The sequence below is a fragment of the Lynx canadensis genome, chromosome E2 (assembly GCF_007474595.2).
Source record: "Lynx canadensis isolate LIC74 chromosome E2, mLynCan4.pri.v2, whole genome shotgun sequence".
NCBI classification, from domain to species: Eukaryota; Metazoa; Chordata; class Mammalia; order Carnivora; family Felidae; genus Lynx; species Lynx canadensis.
In genome coordinates, this window is record NC_044317.1 from 30,532,540 (window position 1) to 30,556,746 (window position 24,207).

The 24,207-nt window shown below is 38.2% G+C and overlaps 2 protein-coding genes across 4 annotated transcripts in view; one reads left to right on the forward strand and one right to left on the reverse strand.

Moving 5' to 3' along the window:
* Nucleotides 1–705, reverse strand: part of FTO (FTO alpha-ketoglutarate dependent dioxygenase) — a 392,115-nt gene extending 391,410 nt beyond the window's left edge. For both annotated transcript variants that reach the window (XM_030299609.1, XM_030299613.2), the window contains exon 1: nucleotides 522–705. In XM_030299609.1, coding sequence (XP_030155469.1) covers nucleotides 522–566 — 45 coding nt within the window. In that variant the 5' untranslated portion in view covers nucleotides 567–705. The remainder of the gene's footprint in view (nucleotides 1–521) is intronic.
* A 169-nt stretch (nucleotides 706–874) lies between these two features.
* The window catches only part of RPGRIP1L (RPGRIP1 like), a 92,892-nt gene continuing 69,559 nt past the window's right edge, over nucleotides 875–24,207 (forward strand). The window contains exons 1-7 of one of the 2 annotated variants that reach the window (XM_030299606.1): nucleotides 875–929; nucleotides 3,754–3,845; nucleotides 5,448–5,592; nucleotides 8,898–9,196; nucleotides 12,775–12,877; nucleotides 14,243–14,386; nucleotides 23,289–23,394. In XM_030299606.1, the coding sequence (XP_030155466.1) occupies nucleotides 3,761–3,845; nucleotides 5,448–5,592; nucleotides 8,898–9,196; nucleotides 12,775–12,877; nucleotides 14,243–14,386; nucleotides 23,289–23,394 (882 nt within the window). In that variant the 5' untranslated portion in view covers nucleotides 875–929; nucleotides 3,754–3,760. Of the gene's footprint in view, nucleotides 930–3,490; nucleotides 3,639–3,753; nucleotides 3,846–5,447; nucleotides 5,593–8,897; nucleotides 9,197–12,774; nucleotides 12,878–14,242; nucleotides 14,387–23,288; nucleotides 23,395–24,207 lie in introns of those variants that run through there. The other variant, XM_030299608.2, reaches the window with a different exon arrangement.

The following is a 24,207-nucleotide window of genomic DNA, read 5'->3' on the forward strand; positions in this document are numbered from 1 at the left end:
CCCATGGAACGGCAACTACCTGAGGCTGAACCCCAAAGGTAGAAAATAGGATTGTAGTTAGATTCATACCCGCTGTGCTGAAGACACAGAACAAAACAGGCAACCACTGAGACAACTGTTCCAAATAAATACATCTGACCGCACAGATATTTCATCTGAACCAATCTCGTCCTCATTACCGAAGAGAACGCACAACTGTTACGATCACAGTCATCTGAGAGTCCGGTAAACTGAGGCACAGGGTAGCTACAAAGCTGACCAAGGAATGAAGTGCAGAAGCAGGAAAAGGAAATGGGTGTCGTGATTCTCATTGGTGAGCTGATCCAACAGGATGCTAGGCCTGCATCCTGAGCAGCACGAATGTAATGTACCCCAATGTCTCTGGTTCCCTTGCTGACAAGGCCTTGTCATCCCCTGGCTTAAGACCGTGCGTCCGTTCGCCAGGCAGCCAAGCCCTTCCGGTTCCCGGCCCCTAGCTATACGTGCACCAAAGATCCCAGACTCTGGAGAAGCCCACATACCTTAGCTTCGCGCTCTCGTTCCTCGGCGGTCGGGGTCCGCTTCATGCTGCCGCTACAGCCGCCTTCGCCACTGCTAGCCGCGTAGATTCCTCGCTCTGGACCCCGCCTCCTGCATGTAGTTCTCTCGGCGTCCTGCTTCCGCCCAGCTCCATGCTCCTTCAGAGCCTCGAGAACTACCCTTCCCAGGATGCAAGGCGGCGACGCCCGAGAGAGCCTCGGGGTTTGGGGCAGGAGAATTTCCCAGGGCCGACAGCTACGCAGCGAGAGGGCGGGCGAGGGCCGGAGGAAAACTACATTTCCCAGGAGGCAACGGAGCCTGCCATGTTTTTCCCGTGCTCCTCACGGCCAGCAGCCCAGCACGCTGTCGGCGCTATAGCAACGGTAGCTAGCTGCGGGGCGACAGTGGCGGTGAGTACTCTGGGGGAGGTGAGGGGGACGGAGGTGCCCCCACCCTCTACCTACAGCACGGGTGGGGGTCCTGGGATCCGCTCTACGGCCTAGAGAAGGCCCTAGAGTTCTGCTTGCGTGAAAAGCAGCCCAGCACGAGACACCACATCCTCAGGCCTGAATCACAGCCCGCCCATTATCCCCACGCCCAGCACCGATTTGAAATTTTACAGCCCAGCCTTAAACCAGGCTGATGAGAGTTGATGCTGCCTGCCGTGCCTTTCCAAGTCCTCCTTCATATAGAAGGGCACATAAACACAATTCGCTCCTTAACCCTGGGTTAAGAGTTGGTTGGTAGCCCCTTTGGCCTCTTAAATGGCCTATTGTTGGCTTAGTGATTTATAATTACTTGTTTATGGTTTGATTACCCCATAGCCTGTTAACTACAGACAGGCGGGGATTTTGTTTACCATTTTAGTCTCAAAGCCAGGTTTTCATTTACACATTCAGTAAATATTAATGTCGGTCTTGCATCAGTGCCTTGCATCAGGCCCTGTTCCCTACAGCTGTGAACAGGACTGATACCCGTCTCAAGATGCTTCTGCTTTACTTACTAGGTGACAAACTGGTAGTCAACTAGTAAACAAATAAGACGATTTTAGGTAGAGATGACTGCTACAACAGAAATACACAGTGATGAAACCGGAGGGAAAGTAACCATAGGATGATCAGGGAAGACATCTCTGAGGAAGTGGCATTTGAGCCGAGCCCCAGAGAATGAGGAGCCAGCTAATGCAAAGGCTTTGAGCAAGGCGAAGGGGACCCTGGATTTGAGGAACCTAATGTAGGAGTGTGATTGGGCATGGTGAGCGAGAAGGGATGACATGAGATGATATGGAGAGGCGTTACAGCGTGGTGCAGGATTTCTCAGCCTCGGCGTTGTTAACTTGTGGGGCCAGGTAATTAATTCTTTGCTGTGGTTCCCGTGTACTGTAGGATGTTTAACATCATCTCTGGCCTCTGGATGCCAGTAACACTGCCCTCCACCTTCCCAGCCATGACAAAAATGTGACCAGACGCCTACTTCTTAGGTGTGTGACCTTAGGCAAGCTCCCTAGGATGTGTCCAGGTTTTTTCATTTGTAAAGTAAGAACCATTTGTGTAACAACCTCACAGGGATATTGTGAGATAATTGATTAATTCCTAATCAGAGCACTCAGAAGAATGTCTGGCACATTTTAGTAAGCATTCAGTAAGTAAACGTTAACTATCATCATCGTCGTGATCATAAAAGCTACCATAACTCTGTCATGGCAACGTTACCATTTTCACAAGTGTCCTATGTTTAAACTGTTGATGATTTGCTTCCTAAAATCGACCTTTTCTGTAGTAGTGTTTCCAGAAGTAGGAGATGATCTCTCAGGTCTATGTCTGTTAATTGTTTGTGTCACAACTGAATGCAGTGGTTCTCAGCCTTCGGTAAGTTACAGTAAAAGTTATGAGCCCTTTCCCTAAAAGATAGTGTGCATATACAAATATGCATACAAGATTTGATAAACCATCTCTTGGGTCCCAGACCCTAAAGCTCCATGGATTCCCTTCATCCAACAAGTATTTAGCAAATGCCTGCTATGTGCTAAGCTCTGTGCTAGCCTCTGAGAGTACAGGACAGAGGTGCACAGGACAAATTTGGTACTCTCTTGGACTTTACATTCTAGGCCCGCCGTTCTAGAGATTGAGAACCTCTGCCTTAGGGCATCTCACTGGTAGTTTGCATTTGGCTTTCGAGGTAATTTGAAATGAAAATACGAAATCTTTCTTTTTCCGCATACTAGACATTGCATGGACCATTTACATCCACATACAAAACTGAGTTACTGTGGGGCATCTCTGTGAACAATAGAAACTGTAAAGATGCCAGAATTAACTGGACAGCTTGTATGTTGAGGTAGGAAGCCCTGGGACTAGGCCTCGTGGCGACAGAGCCAGGACAGAACAAAAACTCAGTGGGCGAATTTATGAAGCATCTTTTTGCAAAACTTGGACCTACCCACTCATTTGCGCACCAAACTGGAAATTAATATTCAAGTAGTATTGACCTCCCAGGCAAATGTGCTCACTGCTATTAGTTTACCATCTCACCCTTAGAATAACTCTGTGAGATCGGTATTATTTTCTCCATTTTTGAAGTTAAGGAACTGAGGCACCTGGCTGGCTCAGTTGTCGGTAGAGCATGTGACTTCTGATCTCCAGGTCATGAGTTTGAGCCCCATGCTGGGGGTAGAGTTTACTTGTATACATACATATATACTATGTAAGGGTGTGTGTGTGTGTGTGTGTGTGTGTGTGTGTGTGTGTAAAACAAAGTAAGATGACCTTTTAAGAAATACTGAGATTAAGGAACCGAAACTCAGACTAGGTGACTTCACCAGCTAGTAAATAATAGAACAACCATTTGAATCAAGTTTCTGACTGGTTTTTTTCAAGGTACCTGCTTGCTTTGGGGGGCACAAAAGGGAAAGGGGGATGGAGAGGAAAGTATTTCTTAAATTAGGGGGGAGTTTGTTTTTGTTTCAGACAGAGAAATAAGAAGAGAGAAGGAAGAATGATAATCTTACCTCATTTCCTAAGCAAACTATAGGAAATACACTGTTGAAAGGAACACTGTCTCCATGATTGAACGTAGTATTACTTTTAAAATGAAGCTTTCATCTTCTTCAAGCAGCACATGTGAGCATTAAGAAGTCCATTAAAGTCATAGTGCCTTATTCATTTTATTTGGTTCATTCCATTGCATAATGTTGTATGTTGAGAAGATTTTATTTGAATTTTCTTTTCTCCGCAGACAGGCCATGTCTGGTCCAACTGATGAGACGGCAGGAGACCTGCCTGTGAAAGATACAGGTCTAAACCTCTCTGGAATGGGAGGGTTACAAGGTACGGCCAGCTGTTATTTATTATCGTTATGAACTTTGATCAGTAACTTCTTTTCTGTTAATTTAAAGTATTTCTGATATCCTCACCAATGAAGCCGTTTAAGTAACTATATAGCTCTTGATTGGACTAAACAGGCACATGGAGAGTTTAGAACAACATATGGTATTTTACTGCGTGCATCAATTATCAACAGCTCATAGAAACTGTAAAATCCCCCTCTGTTCTGATAAAGAATTGTTATAAATCATCTTTTTAAAATTCCACACATCAGTAGGAACTACGCAGAGAGTATCAAGCCTCCAAACCAAATTGCCTGGTTTAAATCACATTCACCATTAAAATGTTTCTTTATGTTGAAATTTTATATGGCAGGAAATGCCATATTTAAAAATTTTTGCCTTTCAAGTAGAGTACCTCAAAATGGTTTGTTTATCCAAGCGATATTGACTTTGTTTTATCAAATTAATATACATTAAAGGTTTTCTTTATCCTTTTATCACTTAGTGGTTGCTATAGAGCTCAAGAAGCACTTTAAAATTGAAAAGGTAAAATAACTGCTTTGAGGAACAATTGAGAGTGTAGAGCTATGTTTTTGTGTATACAGCATGTCGTGCCAGTGCATTTGTCATTGAGATGGCTGGGATGTAAAATACACTCCACTAAGGTGTCTTCATACACCTGTTCGTTAGAACAGTTCAAGTGGCCACCTTGAACTACCACAGAAAGGTGGTCAGTATGCTTTTTATTGAAAAAGATACGTCCAAGTGTACAGATTCTATTTTTTAAAATGAAAAGTATGTATAAGCTTTGTTTTAGGTTTTTGGTAGAGTACCAAGTATTCAAATACCAATAAATTTTAATTGTGCAAAGCTATTTATTGGAATTTGCTACTTTAAGTTCAATTCTTGCCCTCAGGAACACACCTAGGGGCTTTAATCTTTGTCCATTTGTTCTTTGTTTCTTTTGGATGATTGATGAAAATTAGCCAGTGATATGGAAAATACCAAATTTAAGCATATATATAAAAAAAAATACATATACATGCTGAAAGATATAAAAGTTCTTTTAAAATATGTAAAGTAGCTTGTAAATTTGTAAAGGTTGGTTGATTTCGTTGTGTGGACTTGCAAATTTTACAGTTTATGTTCTGTAACCCAAAACACGTACATAGCCCAGAAATATATCCTGTGTTCACCAAATTATTGTTACAACTCTTTTGTAAAAAACAAACAAATAAAAAAAAAACTTTCAGATACTTTGACTTTTAATTTGTTTTTTTCAATATTGAGCATATAAATTGAAAATCTTATTCGATCAGAATTCTCTTACAGTCTTAAAGAATGGTCATTTCAATATCGTTTGAATGGATATTATTATTGCTGAAATCCTTAAGATTGCACATAAACTGTAATAGCAAAGATTTTTATTCTCCCCTCTGCTTGGTGACATAAACAATGTTATAACATTTTCTACAACAATCTTAATTATATGTCAGAAAGGAACAAAGACGAGTGCATCAGAGATTATATTAATATCAACTGTTACCATTTTTAGAGACTATGTTAAGTAATCCCACTGTTAATTACCTTGGCATTTTTACAGAAACTTCAACAACACGGACAATGAAGTCTCGCCAGGCAGTGTCACGTATCAGTCGTGAGGAACTGGAAGACAGATTTTTGCGCTTGCATGATGAGAACATTTTACTTAAACAGCATGCCCACAAGCAAGAGGATAAAATTAAAAGGTTATGATAAAAAGCTTTTAGCTTTTTTTCCTGACTCTGTAAAGTTTGGAGGATATGCTGTTTTATAAACTTAATTGAAAACTCCACCTGGAATCTTTTTTGGAACAAGGCAGGTTGTAAATAAATACAATTTTTAAAAATGGAAAATCTTACAAAATAGAATAATAAACCAAAAAGATTATGAGTGTTTATTATGTCTGAAGTTGCTATTTGAAAGCAAGAGCTAATAACTAAGAGTACAAGTGTATCATATCTATAAATAACTTCTGGTTTAATATTTATAGTTTAATAAGCAAATGGCCAAAGCATCTGTTTTTTAAATGTCTTGGCTTTAAAATGAAAGTTTGAAAAAGTAATTAGCTATTCTAACTTGTTAGGATACACGTTCCCTTAAGATTGGGGGTTTACTAATGAAAACCTCACTTCAATGTCTGGAACATATTTAACTTTGCTTGGATTAGTCTAGAACCTATATTTCAAAGAGTCCTTACTGTTTCTAAAGAAACATTGTCACTTGATTTGTGTGCAAGAAATTTTTACAGGGGTAACTTCTTAAGAGTAGACTTTCTTTCATTCTTTCTTGTTCACAAACACCATTACTATCTTTGGAATGTATGGCCTTAAAAACAAAGAAGTACATTCCCATTTGTAAGCTTGCACAGGCCTGTATTCATATCCATGTTCTAGACTAAATGGAAAGGTGGGACAGCCATGGAAGAAAGATGATGGTATGGGGAGGGGGGGTGGGGGGGAGGTCTTTTCTGATTAGAATTTATCCTGCTAAGAATTTATCTGTACTCTGTGGGCTTTGTTTTAATGACTCACTGACCTGCTGGGTGGGGGGCTTTTGAGTTCATTTTTGAGTCCTGATAACATGGTTTTTCAAGACCTGTGATTCGCTCACCTGATTCCTTTTCTGACCAGTAACACACACATGTCCTATCAGAATGAGGAATGCAGTCTATGACCACAGAACCATTTTTTTTCCTTTGTAAGCCTAATTGGCCAGTTAAATAATTGAATTCACAACCTTGACCTCATTAGTAATCTGTCCTAGCCAGAAAATATAAAACAACCTAATAACGAGCCATGTAGTTTAATAGAAAAAGGACTCGGCTAGGAGTCAAGTTGTATACATGTGTTCTATTATTTCTCTGCCACTAGCCTATGGTATTAGGCTGAAGCCATTTAAGCTCTTGGGATTTTATTTTATATAGCCCTGAGAGTAGTGAACCAAGGACCACTATGACCCAAAGCTCTAAATCCTTTCTGAATTTTATGCCACTGACACTACCTACAAACATGTGTAAGACTGCTTTTATTTATTTTTTTAAGATTTTATTTTTGAGTAATCTCTACACCCAACATGGGGCTCGAACTTACAACCCCAAGATCAGGAGTCACATGCTTTACCGATTGAGCCAGCCAGGCGGTCCAGAACTGCTTTTAAATTTATCCTTAAGATGGAATTAGTATCACGTTGGTATAAATGTAGATTTGATAAACCACCTTTTTAAATAAGTACTCAAACTTTTACCAGATCACTTATGATTCTTTAATGTTACAAAATAATCACCTGAAACAAATGAAAATTATTGCTATTCCTGTACAAACATGCGATCTTAGGTTTCTTGACAAAAAGTTTATTTGTACATCCCTGAAGGAATTTAAAGCCACTCTATTGATGTGTTTTGCTTTCCTTCAAAATTTGGGTCATTTGTTATCCTCCACATGTTGACTGACTTTTTATATTAAACCTGTGTCCTTTGGATGTAATCTCTATCTCTGTGAAAGTCTCTTGGTAACAAAAGATTCAGATATTTAGCTCGACATCTCAGTTGGATGGCTACCGTATTTCTGTGGCTAAGCCACTGGGCGGGGCTAAGGATGCTAAACTCATTAAAGGGATAGATAGAGTGTGTGGCTCTGTTGGGCTTATGATACCTGCCCCAATTTCCCAATGATATATCATTCTCTGGATTAGGTGGAAAAGGAACTAATCCATTGATTATTTTACTAGAGTGTTTGTGGTACTCTTGGATCTTGGTTTTTATTATCCTATATCCCTTATAAAGCATGTTTAATGGATTTGCCTCAAGGGAAAGAGAAAACAATCTTAACTGATTATGTTATGCATAGCTCTCCCTGATGCCACATGCTGTAGGCCGGGTAGCCAGAAGTGTAGATAGACCTGTATTACTACCACTCTTACAGAGGACTCTGCTCAGGGCAAAAAAAGGTTGTTCTATGACATCCCAAAGCTATTAAGGATTTTTTTTATTTCACTTTTGTTCTCTTAAGTAAAAGCTTCTGTCCATAACCATGGTAAAATAAAGCAAACCCCATTTAAAGAAAAATGAAGTGAGTTTTTATTTTCAATCTCCGTCTGGCTCTTTATAAAAATAGATTCACTATAAACCAGAATCAGCTATTGAAGATGTGCGACCAATTTTGTAAAGTCTTGAACTTGTGTCTCTCATCAAAGCCACCTTTTCTTTCTTGTCCTGCCAACATTTTTCCACTCACTGTCAGGCATGTTTTCCGTACGTGTATATTACATCACCCCCATGTGCCCTTTCTGTCTTTTGTTCTGTCTAACCAGTTTTTATCAAAACTTAAAAGAATGAAAGGTATAAACTCCTGAGATGTCAAAAGCACAACTTATGTCTAAATTTAAAGGTAGCATTAAAATAACGCTTCTTGCATCTGATTACTTTCTGCCATCAAACACGAGGATTTCTTGTTCGAAGCAGCATTTAGTGGCACATTTTGGTTCCTCTGAATTTTTCACTGGGCTTTTTATAAATGTGTACCTGTGCATTCTAACCTTCTTGTATTTGTAGTATGTCTTAATTCTAGAGAAACTGAAAACAGTCCGCCTAAAACTTAGCAGTGCTGCAGTCTTAACACTTTTCAAAGCTGTAACTTACTGTGGCTTGCATATTATAACCCACCACATCCACAATCTGTAGCTACATTTAAGTGCATACAGCATTCCTACATAAGGTCATGCGTTAAAAATTGCATTTGAGGAACATATGGAGTAAATATGTGTCCTCTCTTTACTAACCTTAAATGATAAGCCTTAGGAAACTGTTATTTGTCAGTGCTATAAAGCAGATTGTTGCCCAGTGGTTTCAATTATCATCAAAGGATTCTTCACAGGCAGTAATAGTTACATCAAAACCTGAAATTTATTATTCAGGTTCTGCACTGAAGTCCTCACAGTGATTATGTTCCTTTCAACAGAATGCATTTTATGCTGACTTCTCACATTCCTTTTCATCTTTTTATTATTTCCCTAGAATGGCCACCAAGTTAATACGGCTAGTTAATGACAAGAAAAGATATGAGCGGGGTGGTGGCGGCCCCAAGCGGCTGGGACGAGATGTGGAAATGGAAGAAATGATTGAGCGGCTGCAAGAGAAAGTGCATGAGCTTGAAAGACAGAATGAAGTCCTCAAAAACAGACTCATTTCAACCAAACAGCAACTTCAAATCCAGGGTTACAGGCAAACACCGTACAATTACGTGCAATCTCGTGTTAACACGGGGCGTAGAAAAGTGAATGAAAATGCAGGCTCACAAGAATGCCCCAGGAAAGGTAAAGTAAGCTTATATTGACTTATATTAGATCCTAAATGTAACTCTTTTAATAGGTTGTTTTACACACACACAGAGTTTTATTTCCATATTTTTCATGGTTTTGAGTAACTTTAGAAAGAAAAATGTTTTTGACTTGCTTTTTGATAAAATGTTAATATTAACATGAAGATCCTTTTATTCAAGAATCCCTAGATCACACGCAAATTTGTTAGGTAACACCTTGAACGTAACTCTTATCCTGATACGGGAGATACATGTGCAACCGTAAAATAGAAGTTTAGTTTGAGTTGGTTTTCTGTGTTGCAGACGGAAATCGCATTGACTCAGGCAAACGAGGAAACCAGCTAGTTTGCTTATTTATGATCGCACTTAATTTCTTTGTCAGAAGGCTGTTTATAAAATTTGCAGAATTGTTTAAATCCTTCATCGTATGGCAACAGCATGACAGTGCAATATGGGTATAACTAAGGGTTTCAAAAACTGGGTTCCTGCTCCTCTACTTACTGTCTGGTGACCTTGGACAAGTCATCTGATCATTCTGACCTTGATCTTTACATGTAGGATAAAAGGATTTAAGCAAGTGACCATAAAGGCCTCCTCTGTCTCCAAAAATGATCATAGGTCAATCACTTTCCTCATTTTGAAAATGAGTCCCGTAAAACGTACCCAGGTTACAAAGCAATTCAATTGCATAGATGAAACTTAATATGAAAAGAACCTAAATACTTCTAATAAAAATCCCCAATTCTCTCCGCCCATGATGAACTTACTTATTTATGATGAAGCGAAAAATCAGTATGTATTTTAAGTAATATTTTTAAAATTTCATCAACTAGGGAAGGAAATAACATGATAGCCGTAATTGATCTTTGTTTGGAACATGCTTCACATCAAGACCAAACATTTTGAGGGACACAAAAAAATCATGTAAAACTTTCATTTCAATTCATTGAGGAGAGGAAAAAAATGCCGTATAAACAGAAAAGGAGAAAATTTTGTTCTATTTTTTTTTCTCCAGACTGATTATTGACACTATCTCTTCCCCAGGCAGAGTTCCCTGGAAGTCACCAAGGCCTCCACCTAGGAGACAGCTGCAGGATGGCAGGGCTTAGCTACTCTAGCTTGTGAGGTTGGCAACAGACTGAAAATAACCAAAGCAATCATAATGAATTATAAATTAGAAAATTATTCTGCTGCTAATTAACGTGGAAGAGAGCACTTGACCACTCAGAGCCTCATTCTTCCTATCTGTAGAATGGAGTGATAACAGCAGATTAGCCAAAAAGTCAAGAGATGGTAACGCCATGGTAAAATATGTTACCTTTCAGAAGTCACCTATCCACTCCAAAACTTAGTTTTGGCATCTGTGACTATAGCTGGGCAAGATGATCTCTAAGGTCTGTAAGGTCTTTTATACTAAATAAAAAAGCAACACCCAAATTTTAGATGAATATGGCAAACTAATCTAGTACTATGAATTGCTGTTTAAAAAGAAGAGTCTGATGGAAGTTTTCTCTTATGGAGGGGAAAAAAAGAGCTGCACAGTCTTTACAGTGTGACTACATAGCTTGAACTTCTCCTTGTGTTTATACAATCTTAGTAATTCAGGGGCACCTGGGTGGCTCAGTCGATTAAGCATCCGACTTCGGCTCAGGTCATTTATCTCACGGTTTGTGGGTTCACGCCCCACATCAGGATGTGTGCTGACTGCTCAGAGCCTGAAGCCTGCATCAGATTCTGTGTGTCTCACTCTGCCCCTCCCTCACTTGCACTCTGTCCCTCTCTCTCTCTCAGAAAAATAAACATTAAAAAAAAAATCATACTAATTCAAACCTTTTTCACTGCTTGGTACAGAGTCCAAGAGGTAGAAGCTGCACAAAGTGCTAACTGGTGATGAATACGTTGTCTTTCTGGGTAAACTCCAGGCACCATTATCAAGGTTGATACCTTAGTAATCTGAATAGACTTTCGAAGACTGCCTTTGAGCTTGGGACTTAGGCCACACTTGTCAGAAATATCACAGCGTAGGGTGGCCACGTGCAGACAGTAGACCCTCTCTGGCTATGAGCAGCCTTGCCCTCAAGCTGCTGTACAAATACTACCTTTTTCTATGCGTGCCTTGTCAGGATAAAGCATGGAAAGTACTGGTTTAACGTGTGATCATTGTAATGTAGAAAGAATCCTTACTGTGAAGAACCGGTAGAACAAAGATTTTTATCAAGTGTGTATGTTTTACAATGTAACCATTGGCAAACCACTATTACACCATAAGTATTAAGATTATTTTAAGGATGGGGCGCCTAAGTGGCTCAGTCAGTTAAGAGGCCGACTTCAGCTCAGGTCCTGATCTCATGGTCTGTGAGTTCAAGCCCCACATCAGGCTCAGAGCCCAGAGGCTGCTTCAGATTCTGCAGAGCCCAACGCAGGGCTTCATCGACTGTGAGATCATGATCTGAGCCAAAATCAAGAGTCGCACACTTACCCGACTTAGCCACCCAGGCGCCCCAAGAAAGAATTTTTATCTATACCTCGTATCTGAGACTATGCTCCACTAAAAATCTAAATTATTTGTCATATTTAATCTACTTGAAACTCTAGTTACTTAATTATTTTTTAAGTGTAATCCAATCATGTAATTAAAATCATGTCTCACTTTTAACAACGGGACTAGACTTGTAAAGTTGCATGTAACGACTTTTACAAGAAAAACTGTATTTTTAAGGCAGCAGCAAAATTTTTTATTTAAAGGAATCTCATTCATGATCACTTCTTGAATTACCTTTGTTTAAATGTGAATTTTCTTATTGAGATGGAATAAACCAAAGTGTAGAACATTTTGATTCACACTCACAGTATCTGTGAGTCGCACAAATGAAGATCAGGTTCAAAATGTAAGGGCAAGGAATGTGAATGGCTAATGGAAAAAAAATTTTTTAAATCTACATCCAGGGATGCCTGGATGGCTCAGTCAGTTAAGTGTCCGACTTTGGCTCAGGTCATGATCTTGCAGTCTGTGGGTTCGAGCCCCATGTTGGGCTCTGTGCTGACAGCTCAGAACCTGGCTGGAGCCTGCTTCAGATTCTGTGTCTCCCTCTCTCTCTGCCCCTCCTCCACCTGCATTCTGTCTTTCTCTCTCTCTCAAAAAAATAAAACATTAAAAAAAATTTTAATAAAAAAATAAAAATAAAAGTCTTTAGCCAAAATATAGGGGGCGGGGGGGAAGTTAAGTCATTGAAATCTCTTTCCTTCATACCTGAGTTTATATCGTAAAGCCCTGAATTGAAGACTTTGGTTCTTTCAGAATGACTTTAGGAGTTATAAATCTAAGTGGAGTCAAATTATTTCTAGGTCATTTGGTTTCCATAGCAGAATTTGTTTAATGGGCAATACTTACTGCTGTGTGCACTTGATGCCAATGATACTCCCTTGGGCAATGGATTTCTAAGTCTCTGCACTATAGAGCTCCTGTATCTCAGTACTTAGGAAATTTTCTTATATACACATTTCTTTATGATAGCAAATCAAGAGTCCTTCTTTATTAATTTCACTTTTATAATCTTGCTGATTGACTTTTAGGTATTCGCTTCCAAGATATTGACGTAGCAGAAACTCTACAACCCATGCTTACAAAACATGGCAACAGTTTACTTGAAGAAGCCAGAGGAGAAATAAGAAATTTGTATGTATTCTTTTTATGGTCATTTTAGAGCTTTATTTATTGATTGATCATGTCTTTTTTGATCCCTCCCTTTCCTTTATTTTAAACACAATTGGCTTATGTACAAATAATTTGCTCCACTAAAGACATCTTGATCCGTGGGGTAAGAACAGATATTATAGAACATGTTTCCAATAAAATGAGGCAAATGAGCAACTTAACCGACTGCATCAATGGAGGGGTTTATAGAATAGTCTCTGTATTACAATTTTCTCCCCAAAGGAATGGCGTAAAGCCCAGTCATTTAGAATAGTATAAGCTTTAGAGGCAGCATTATCCATGCTCAGAAAAATTACAGGTAATTTTTTTTTTAATCCCGAATTAATTAGCCTTTTTGCAGTTAAAAAAAAAAAAGAATTGGAGGGAGTGGCTTAAAAGTTTGGAGTTATCAAATACATATGGATTTCAGATTTTGTTTCACTGTGATTCTATAGCACTGCATTCTTCATCATACTCTGGTTTTGAAAAAGTTACTTCTGCCGCATTTAGCTTACCTCTCCAGTTAATGAAAGCCTCATGGCTTCAGTGTCTGTGAGTCACAGCAATGAAAATAAGGCTCCACCTTATCGACACGCGTTTACCTGGATCATCAAAAAGTAACCATTCTAAATGAGGAAAGAAAACATAAAACAAAGCATCACACTTTAGACCATTGCTTAAGGATAGTGTGGGCTTCAAACTAGTTCTTTTGAATATTTTATTTTATTTTATTTTGAATATTTTAAATACCAGTTATGGCCATGACTATCATGTAAAGGAATAAAACCAAAAGATTATACCTAATCTTGTTACCTGCTAATAGTCTGAAAAACCAGGTTCATACCAGTTTCCTGAGGCTCAATACGCTGGGATACTGCCACCCATGGTAGAGATAAATAAATATATGCAAAAAACCTCTGTTCTGTTTTGCAAATTTCTTGCGCCCTCTCTCTCTCTCTCTCTCTCTCTCTCTCTCTCTCTCTGAAGTGTTAATTTGAGTGATCTATGCATATATACATAGGATAGAACAAAAGCATATAAATTATCTATGACCAGGTTGTGGAGGACAAAGTAGGTAACCCAGTAACAATACTTAGTGAATTGAAGTGAACCAAAGTCCAGGTTATTGCGTAGGATATTATTATATAAAAAGCAATATTTTGAATTGTTCCATATGCACTTCTAACTCGTCACATTTCATCTACTATTCACTATGTCCAGAGGCACCTAAGCTAAAATTTTTAACTCTTACTTGCTCTTTGTTATGAAGGACTTTCTTTGTCCTGATCTTAAATACTGCAGATTTTTCCTCAAACTACAAATTCTTGTAAACGTTCTTTATTTCAGAGAAAATGTTATTCAGTCACAAAGAGGCCAGATAGAAGAGTTAGAGCACTTGGCTGAGATCCTGAAAACTCAGTTGAGGAGAAAAGAAAATGAAATTGAGTTATCTCTTCTTCAGCTTCGAGAACAGCAGGCTACAGATCAAAGGTATGTTAAAACAGAAATCTCACTTTGATAAGGTCAAAATTAGTTTAAAATACTTTATCATATGCCATGGAAGGATAAGTCTAGTCTATTTTAAAAATCATGTTTTCACTTAACATTCTTCATAGAAGCCGCTCTAGACCTACTAACTGCTATCAACAACTCTGTATAAGAATGTTTCTCCCTAACCTACTCTGGCTCACCTTGTTCCCCCACTCTTTGGCCCCTTTTGCTGCATTTACCATAACTGTAGGAAGTTCTGATGCCATCCAGTTGCACCCACCGAGAGAAAGGTGTGTGACAGGGACCCAGCTGTTGGCATGTCTTATGAATAAGTCCAGCCTCATTTAACTTTTTTTTCAACACTAAAAGTGAGTTCCGTAATACGGCACCAAGTTGTTGGGGTTGTTTTACCCCAAAAAGATGCTTATCACCTCTCCTAATATTCAAAATCTGCTTCAAATTCTGTTGATTGTCATGGATGACAGTGGAGACCTTCAGTAGTCTACTTGCTGCCCCTTCAGTGTTGATGTTTTGTAATGTATACAATGTTCTTTTCCATCCTCCTTTGTCAGGTTTGGTTCTAATTCCTCTCTCTCATTTTGTATTTCCACACTGTGTTTCCAGCAAGACTCTTCTTACCATGTTCTTTCTTGAATTATTTTCTCCCCTTTGTTCCTTTTTTTTTCTTTTGTTTCCTTTTCTTTCCTCTCTGTTTCTTTTTGTGGACCAAGGAGACCTAGAAGTAGAGGGAGTGGTATTTTGAATTTCCAGGTACCCATCACTTAGCTTAAATGATCACTACCATGTTCCCGATCTTGTTTAACCTATCCCTTCAACTTTGTTTTCTTGAATTAATCAGCCTCAGCCAGATGGGATGTCATCTCACGTAGGAATACTCTAATATAAATCTCTGATAGGGAATTTGTTTAACATGGCACCATGCCGTTATCACATCTAACAAAATTAATTGCAATTCCTTAATATTCTCTAGTACCCAGTCCCTATTTAAACTTCCCTGAATCTGTCTTGTCCTGTTTGTCTGAATTGGAATCCAAATGAGGTCTACACATTGCATTTGCTATCTCTTAGGTCTCTTCTTTCTCTCTTAGTGTCCTTCAAACCAGACCTCGAGCCTCTATTCGTTTTTCCCCTCTCCAGTGTATATGATGTCATGCTTATGTGGCTAAGTTCTCATTTAGAAACACCAGTATGATTTTCTAGTCTTTCATTTCAGATTCAGAGTTTAGTCCTCCTTTAACAAACTAACTTGACACGGTAATATTTGAAAAAACTAGGAAAATATGCCTATGAGACTTGTTTTAAAAACAATAAAGTGGGCTGAAAATATACAAGAAGCTTTATATTTCAGAGACTCAAAAGGTTAGTATTCTCTCTCTTAATTTCTGTTCCTAAAAAGTTATGTGTAAAATTTAATTAAATTATACAATGAAATTCTATATGTTTAGTGATGTTTATATACCCTTCTAAGGACAGGGCAAAAGAAACATGAGTCTTTTTGAGAATTATATTAGGGGATGTAATGTGAACCCTGATTCTGAACCAGCTTGAATACCTAGAAGTCATCCATGTTCCCCCAGGAAGAACTGGTTTAGACTTGGTCTGATTGGAAAACCAAGACATGATTCCTTGTGAGGAACAGTGCTAAAGGACCAGACCCCAACACTGAATATGATCTTAATAAATTGCCAACAACCATATTTAAGATATTAGCTAAATATGAAAATTCTATACTTAGACCAAGCCCAAGCTTAGAGCCCATCCTTACCACCTTTACTCGACAGCTGAGTAGCAAGGTTATCAGAGACCACTTTCTGTGTTATACTTCCTAAATTCCCAAAGAGTAGGATGGATACTGTGTTGGCCATTTCCCTCTTCCAAAGGGGTATGATCACCTAGGAACTTGAGTGTTCAGTTCATTGAAATGGAAATCCAAAAGTCCTTCAATCCTAGGACTAGAACAGCAGAAGAAATAGAGTGATAGACAGGTATGCATGTTTTCTCCTACGAATGTTGTCAGCAAGAGACACCAACATATGCACCTAGACGAGTTTACCTTAACAACTAAAGTATGGCCCTCCCTCAGTAGCAGTTTCTTTTGTCACATCAAGAAGTAGAAGTAGAAACAAAATGAGTATTACAGGTAAAGGAACTTTTGCTGCAGAGGCCAAAGAAATAAACTTTAGTAAATAGCGTATTGTTCCTTGAAATACAGTTGTTGAAAACTGAAGAAATGACTTCCAATAAAGGTCTTTAAGTCTTTTTTTCTTGTATGTTTACACATAGCTCAAAATTTTATGTGTCACAGCAATTTTTTGAGACTAATGGAAAACTGTTGAAAAAAATGTTGGGGAGAATATAAAACTTGGTATAATTTACTGTAAAGAAAAATCACAAAATGGAAAACATATTTAAACTTCTCTTTCACGGATACATTATTTCAAATTTGAAATTCTAGAAGTCTGATCAGGATGTTGGGCTCCTTGTTCTCAAACATGAACCTAACGTAGTTGTAATCTTCAGAGTGCAGTGCTTGATATTTATGGCAGAGAGCCTTTTCATAGAATATTACAGAAACTCTTCGTAGTATGTGTTTAATAGACCAGTTTGGTTTGGCATCAACTTGACATAAACTGTTGGTTATCCAAAGCCCTTAATTGCTTTGAAGTAAAAGCCCAGTGCTGTTGTTTTTTATTAAAATCATGTTTTTTCCTGTGATTGTGGTCTATTTTGGAAGACTGACTTGTGATTTTTGCATATGTTCTACATAATGCCTCATTAGCAAAAAATCTTGTATCATTTACAAGTAGCCTGAATGTCTGTGTTGTTTTGAACAAAAATCCATATTAAAATTTAAACAATATAAAAATGCACATTTTCTGCTTATTAAAAAGGCCGTCTTAAATTAAATGCAAAGCAGTAACCAGTGAACACATGTACGTGAACATTAAAATCAGAATGATTTTACCTTTTATTGGCTTTTTCAACTCCAAAAATATTTATACTCTTACCAAATGTGTAACTAGTTTGTACCAAGTAGTTTTTTTTAAGTAAATGTTACAGTGTTTACCTTCTTAATTAAAAATCATGTAAGTTCCCTAATATCCCAGTGGAGGAAATTTAACCTATAAATGTTCCAAACACTCTTGACTTGCCCTCTTCCCTTTGGTTGACAGCGGACTGTCAAATCTCAAAACAGAGAATCCTTTTGCAGCCATGCAGTGTCAGAAACAACTTGGCTTTAAGGGCCCCATCTCTCCCCTCTAGGCACACGCAGGATTACTTCCTAGCTCTCTTAAGTTCTTCCCCAGCCTTTTATTTTGAAAAATTACAAACCTACAGAAAAGTCTTAGGGATAGTCATGTGAACGCTCACATGTACCTTTCACCCCTTTGCATATTTGTGAATGACACAAGCCTCTTCTGCATCCTGCACGTGAGGCCTTTTCCCTTCTTCCTCCTCCTCTCTACTCTCTCTCCCTCCCTCCCACCCCCAATCTGACTTAGACGCATGTATCATTTCACCCTGTGTACACTTCTAAGTATCCTCTAGGAGCAAAGATATCCTCCTACATAACTACAGTATGGCTATCACATTCAAGACATTCAACAATACAGTAGCATCACCTAATACACAGTCCACATTCAAATTTCCCAACTGTATCCCTTTATAACTCTTTTTTTTTTTTTCCCCCAATAGCTGGTTGTGGTTTGTTTTGCTTTGGTTTGATCTAGTATCCATTCAGGGATCATACATTGAATTTAATTGTCCTGTCTTTTAGCTTTCCATTATTCTGGAATGGTTCCCCATCTCCAGCCCATTGATAGTTGTTTGCAGAACACCCCTCAATTTGTATTTGTCTGATTGCCCGGCCCCCTAATTTAGAGGGCACATCTGGTCCTTGGATGGAAGGGTAACTGGGGCCGGGGATAACCATGCACACATTATTGTTACAGGCAGGTGATCTGTCATTTTTTAAAAATATATCCACCAAGCTTGGACTGTTGTTTGAATACCTTAGAATTTGCCCAATGAAAAGTATCGCACTCAAATACCATTTCTTTCATCCCCATGTTTTTTATTATTAATATTATCTAAGATTGTCCTGTGATAGCAGCTTGACGTATTTTCTCAGCCCTTTATCTGAACCACAGAAATTGTCACAATTAATAGGAAAACTAGTGTGTTAGTACACAGTTGAGAGTGGAGAGAAAGCTAAAACTAGGAACATCTCAGAGGAAGGAGACCACTTAGAAGAGTGGGAAGAATTGATCTTTTAGAATTGGATTTGACTGTCGGCTCCCTCACATAAGGACTCTGGCCAAATTCCTTACTTCGCTAAGCCTCAGTTAGCTACCTCAATTGTGAAATGAAGCGATTGAAACGGGCAAGTGGTTCTTCCCTACCTTTTAAACGGCAGCTAATTTTATCCCTAGGGAACTTGTGTCTCTGAAAGATTTTGTCTGCCGAATAAGCAGCATTTATTAATTTAATCAATTCAGTGTGCTTTTTTTTTTTATTCATCAAAGACTTATATCATGCCAATCACTGCTTCTGATAATTATGAGATAACCTGTTTTATTGAACTGACTTGGTATAATTCTATCAAAAAATAAAAACAGGGGTGCCTGGGTGGCTTAGCCGGTTAAGCATCCGACTTCAGCTCAGGTCATGATCTCGTGGTCCATGAGTTCGAGCCCCGCGTCGGGCTCTGTGCTGACAACTCAGAACCTGGAGCCTGCTTTGGATTCTGTGTCTCCCTGTCTCTCTGCCCCCTCCCCGCTCATGCTCTGTCTCTCCCTGTCTCTCAAAAATAAATAAACGTTAAAAAAAATTTTTTTTAATAAAAAACAATACAAAACCTTCACTTTTGCAACTTAGTTGCTGGTGAATCTCTATTTCCCATTGGGCTTTTTGATATATTAAATATAATTCTCAGATTCCCATTACTAGCTGGAATCCATTAAACTTGATCTTCAAAATGATCCTTTTAAGAAAATCAGCCAGGATTTCAGGTCTTCCCGCCTCCAACCGGTCCTTCAGAGTCCTCCCTCCATTTTCATAAAAGAGTGGTTATATGCATGTGGAGCTTGACGTAATGTTTCTCTCCATTCCTTGTGGGTGTCAAGAGTGGGAAAACACTGAGCTCTGATTTATATTTTGACCCACCACCACGAGAAAGGTATGATCCAGAGGCAAATAGACAGACACAGATGAATTTTTTCCTTTATGCAATCTTAAAACAGAGAGCATTATTTTCACCTATGAAGGCAGGTAGCAGTTTAGAGCAAAAACGGTTGCATTTCAAATAGACTTTCCTCAGCTATTTTAGTAAAGCCATTCCATTTAGTTTACTAGCAACCTTCTGTAATCTTACTCAGTATTGTTACTTTGCTAGTGATGGTTGTCTGTGTATCCCTAGTAAAAGCTATAAATGACCTACATTTCTTGTAACAATAAACTTACATAATGTCTGCCACCATTTAAAAAAAAAATGTACCGTAGAGGTGTTTTAATTTTAAGGTTGTTTTCAACCTTATCCCCCAAGTTCAGTCAGCCTAAAACTATTATTCAAAAAGAGCCTCTCCATTCTGTCATAAATATTTTACTCAACTACTGTCCCGAATCTCGTAGCCTAGCTTCTGTATTCTACAGCCCTCTCTTCTAAATGGTGTTAAATACTACATTATAACATTTTTGCCTCAAAAAAATCAAGAGGCTTTCTTGAGCATTCATAATCTTTACTGTAACAGAGTGAAATGGCAATGGAGGTTCGGGGGGTGAAGTGAGAGAATTATGTGCCTGGGGAATGAAGTATAAGAAACTTTCACTGGAGGAGATTTTTGCCTCTTAAGATTTCATATTAGACTATACATTACATAGCTCCACTGAAAGTTTTTCCTTCTCCAGTATATCTGAGGTTTTAAGTTTCTGGATTTATTATGGCACCCAGTAGCAAAGCCGGAGTCAAGTGTTTTCAAGGCTTCCATTAGAAATTCCTTTTTCAGAGTTTATTGCTTGACTGTTTCCAATTATATGAGGGAAACTTGGCACATAGGTTGTTGAACTGGATTACTTTTTTCAACATAAAATCTAATTTATTTCAGTTTGTTTTTAATCTAGAGATGGGCCAACATCTCTTCCAACCGTTGTAGAAGATTTGATCATAATTCTAAATAATATGTCTATTTAAAAAAAAACAAGAAAAAGAAAAGAAACCGCATTTTCCAACTTAATTGCCCAAGGTTTTTTCAAAATCCTTGTTGAAAAATTTGAGAAATTTATTTTTACAAAGCACATAATTAGTCTGCTTGATATCTGTTTGCAGATCATTTCAGCATGTGTAATGCAGCATGTATGAATCGCTTCAGGACTGTCAAGAGTTCCTCTGAATATTTTTACCGTGGATTGTTCTTTCTGTTAGAACGTCATCCTCCTGAAGATGTGATGTTCCCATCACAGTGCGTGAAACAGAGCAAGAAAGTAGGATGTGGTGGCCACTCAAAACACCACTTATAAAATGAGCCCCATCTCTGTGCTTCAAAGGAAGCCAACCTGAGACCCTCCTCCTAGTGCAAAGAGGTCTAGGACAAGCCTCTAAGCACCGACCCTGGCCCCCTCTTGCCTCTTATCATCCTCACATCCCTTGTCAGCTTTTTGTGACATTCCCTTCCCTCTTGTCCCTCTCATTTCCACCCTCATTCTTTTATCACATTTCATCTGTGTAAGGATGTTGAGTCAGTTGTCAGGTTGGAGACGATTTTTCATTGTACGCCTTCCTAGAGGCCAGACCACATTTATCACATTGTTGATTTTGATCTTTTATGTCTTAGCGCTTGCAGCTGAACAGCCAGTCGTCCTTTCCTTCTCCCTGTTAGCCTCAGAAATATCTAATCATAGTAATGACTCCTGGATAAAGCCCCCAAAACTGACACTTGAAAATAATTCTTAAAGACATCTGCAGGTGTTGCACGCAAACTGATTTCTGTGTAAAGCACCACATGATTATTGTTGTTTTCTAACTAGTTCGGTCATCCTTGTGCCCACCTGTTGGGCATTACTAGCATAAAGTACTAAGTCACTTTTCTTGGCAGTATTTTGAATGAAAAGTTTGATCTTCAAGGAGTTTAAGGAAAATATTCAAGGAAGCATCCACCAGTTAAACCACCCTGAGCGTTTTTGGAAGATGCTTAGCAGCCTTGGCCTTGCAAGGAAAATTCAAAATTAAAACCTGCTATTTTTCTGTGACCCTAGGTGGCTGAATGGGTTATTGGGACTTAATTCTTGCTAATATCATTAAGCAAGTATTATTACTCAAACATATATATGTATATTTTCTTGAAAATATTAACATTCTTAAAAACCGGAAGAATAAAATATCAGAGGCAACTAAAAATATAAGAAAAGATTTGAAATTATTTGAAAAAGATTCTGTCCTTGCATAGAATAACTGTCACTCGTTGTCGAGTGGTCAAACCAAGTAATTCTGAGGAAAACAGATTAAGCTATGTTTTGACTTCTAATTATGAAAAAAAAGGGGGGGGATACTGTCTTTATTAGACTTGTTTAAAATATATTTTTCCTTCGTGTTCTGATGTTTTTGGCGAGTACAGATCACATAGTGGGGAATCATAGTGGGGTGCTGCTGAACGTGTGCTCAGAACTCTACTAGTTAGCATGTTTTCGGCACAGAATCATTTTAACATTGTGTTAAGACTGTATCCTGGGTACGATCCAGGTTCTTGGACTTGTTTATCTTCTGTGTGAGGACAACTAACTGTCCGATGCCAAAATACAATGAACTTTCAAATATCAAAGAGGAAAATTAAGTATTTCAAGTCCTCAGCTGGTTTACAGATGTGTGAGCTTTGTAGTCCGTTTTCTGGTTCCAGTAGGGCATTGTGACAATTTTTCCAATATGTGTACACTAGATAAAGTTTTGGAAGTAAAATTACTTACTTGAAGTCCTGAAATAATTTTCTGAATCTAAAATTTTTACGTTTACTTTTTTTTAAAAAAAAGAATGAAGTCTAAAACTGGGCCTCACAATTTTTGAAATACTTTTGAATATAAAACGTATTAAAGAACCTTTCTCTGTCAGGCAAGTAAGTGCCTTTTGAAAACGGGTATTCATTTAGGTCTATGATTAACCTTTAACAAGATCTTCCTGTTAAATTCTACATTTGCTTTAATCTCAGTAGGAAAAATACAAACTAGTATTGCAGCATATAGAGTTTCTATATACCCTGTGGACGTTAAATGATCTCTTACAGCTAAAGGCACATCTGCAACATATTTAAATGCCAGCTTTGGGCATTATTAGTATAAAATGCTAAGTCACTTTTTGGGGAAATATTTTGAAAGGTTGAAACTCCAGGAGGAAACTCCAATAAATGGTAATCTTATGATACCATTTGTTTCAAGGGAGTGGTAGGAAGATGAGTGGCTGTCTTGCGCATTTTTGTCTTAGGGGAAAGTGGTAGTAGGATAGTCCTCTTTCAAGTAAGTCCGAAGTGCAGGGCGGCACGATCGCTGTGCTGTATAGACTGACGTCCTTTTGCACCATCTTTCAGGATGCCGTAAAATGGTTTTAAGCGCGTATTACAAGATGTCAGAGAGGTGACCCAAGTCATCAAATTTGGGTCTCCCTTCAAATCCTGAGAATCTATGAATTTATGAAAGTTCAAGAGCAACGATTGGTTGGCTTTAAATAATGCATCTGTCCTACGTGTATGTTAAGCTAAAAACCCTGTGACTGATAAGCAAGTGTGCAAATTTTTCCTAGGTAACTTTGTAGTGAAAAATTATGATTCCACCACAGGTTGTTTTCTTTTGCCTTGCATTTTTTACTCTGTCTCTCTTTTTCTTAAACACATTGTTGAAGGTCAAACATTCGGGACAATGTAGAAATGATTAAGCTTCATAAACAACTCGTGGAGAAAAGCAATGCTCTTTCAGTATTGGAAGGAAAATTTATTCAGCTTCAAGAGGTACTGTGATCATTTATCTTATTATGGTGATACATAGACACAAAGGTTCAAAGAGAGTGTTTAGGTTATACTTTTTAAATAGAATGGTTGTAACACTAAAAAGTTATTTTTAAAGATGCTCTTTTTATTCTTAAACGTGTATTATTTCACTTCATGTGTTATTTGTAATTTATAACTTAATAGCTAAAGAAATAACTAACCGGTTGGACTGTTTATAAATACCTGTGTCATCTTAAAATAATAAACATATTTATCATAAATTATCTCATGCCAAGAAAATTTATTTTTAATTCCTCTTCTCTGAGTTCATATGGGCACATAGCACTGAAGGGTTAGACGTTTTTGCATATATCTTCAGTTCTAAGCATTTATGAAATAGCCAAGACAGACCAAGTTATAAATAGGTCAGTAACCAGGTTTTGTTCAGTCTTTCTCTGATGTGTTTTGTTTTGTCACTGTCTCCCATTATCACAAAATATTTGAGACCCGTCATGTCAGCAGCTATCAGTGTACTTCTTTTAATTCTTGATCATTCAGGTCGACAATACTTGGGACCCTTCATCCCTATGGTTGCTTTAACAAGATTGTGGCCCTACATGAATGTGCCATCAGAAGGTTCCTATTGATTGGCACTGCATAATTAACATAGATTCTGGAATTAATGAACTCCCAAACATTCCAGATGAACACAATTCATATTAAACAGTACTTTCTCTGAAGTACTGAGACCAGGAAAGCAGTAAATTGATGGAAAGCATAGGGTCATCGGAAGCCTAAATTTACTATTGAATTAGATAAATATTTTTAAACTTG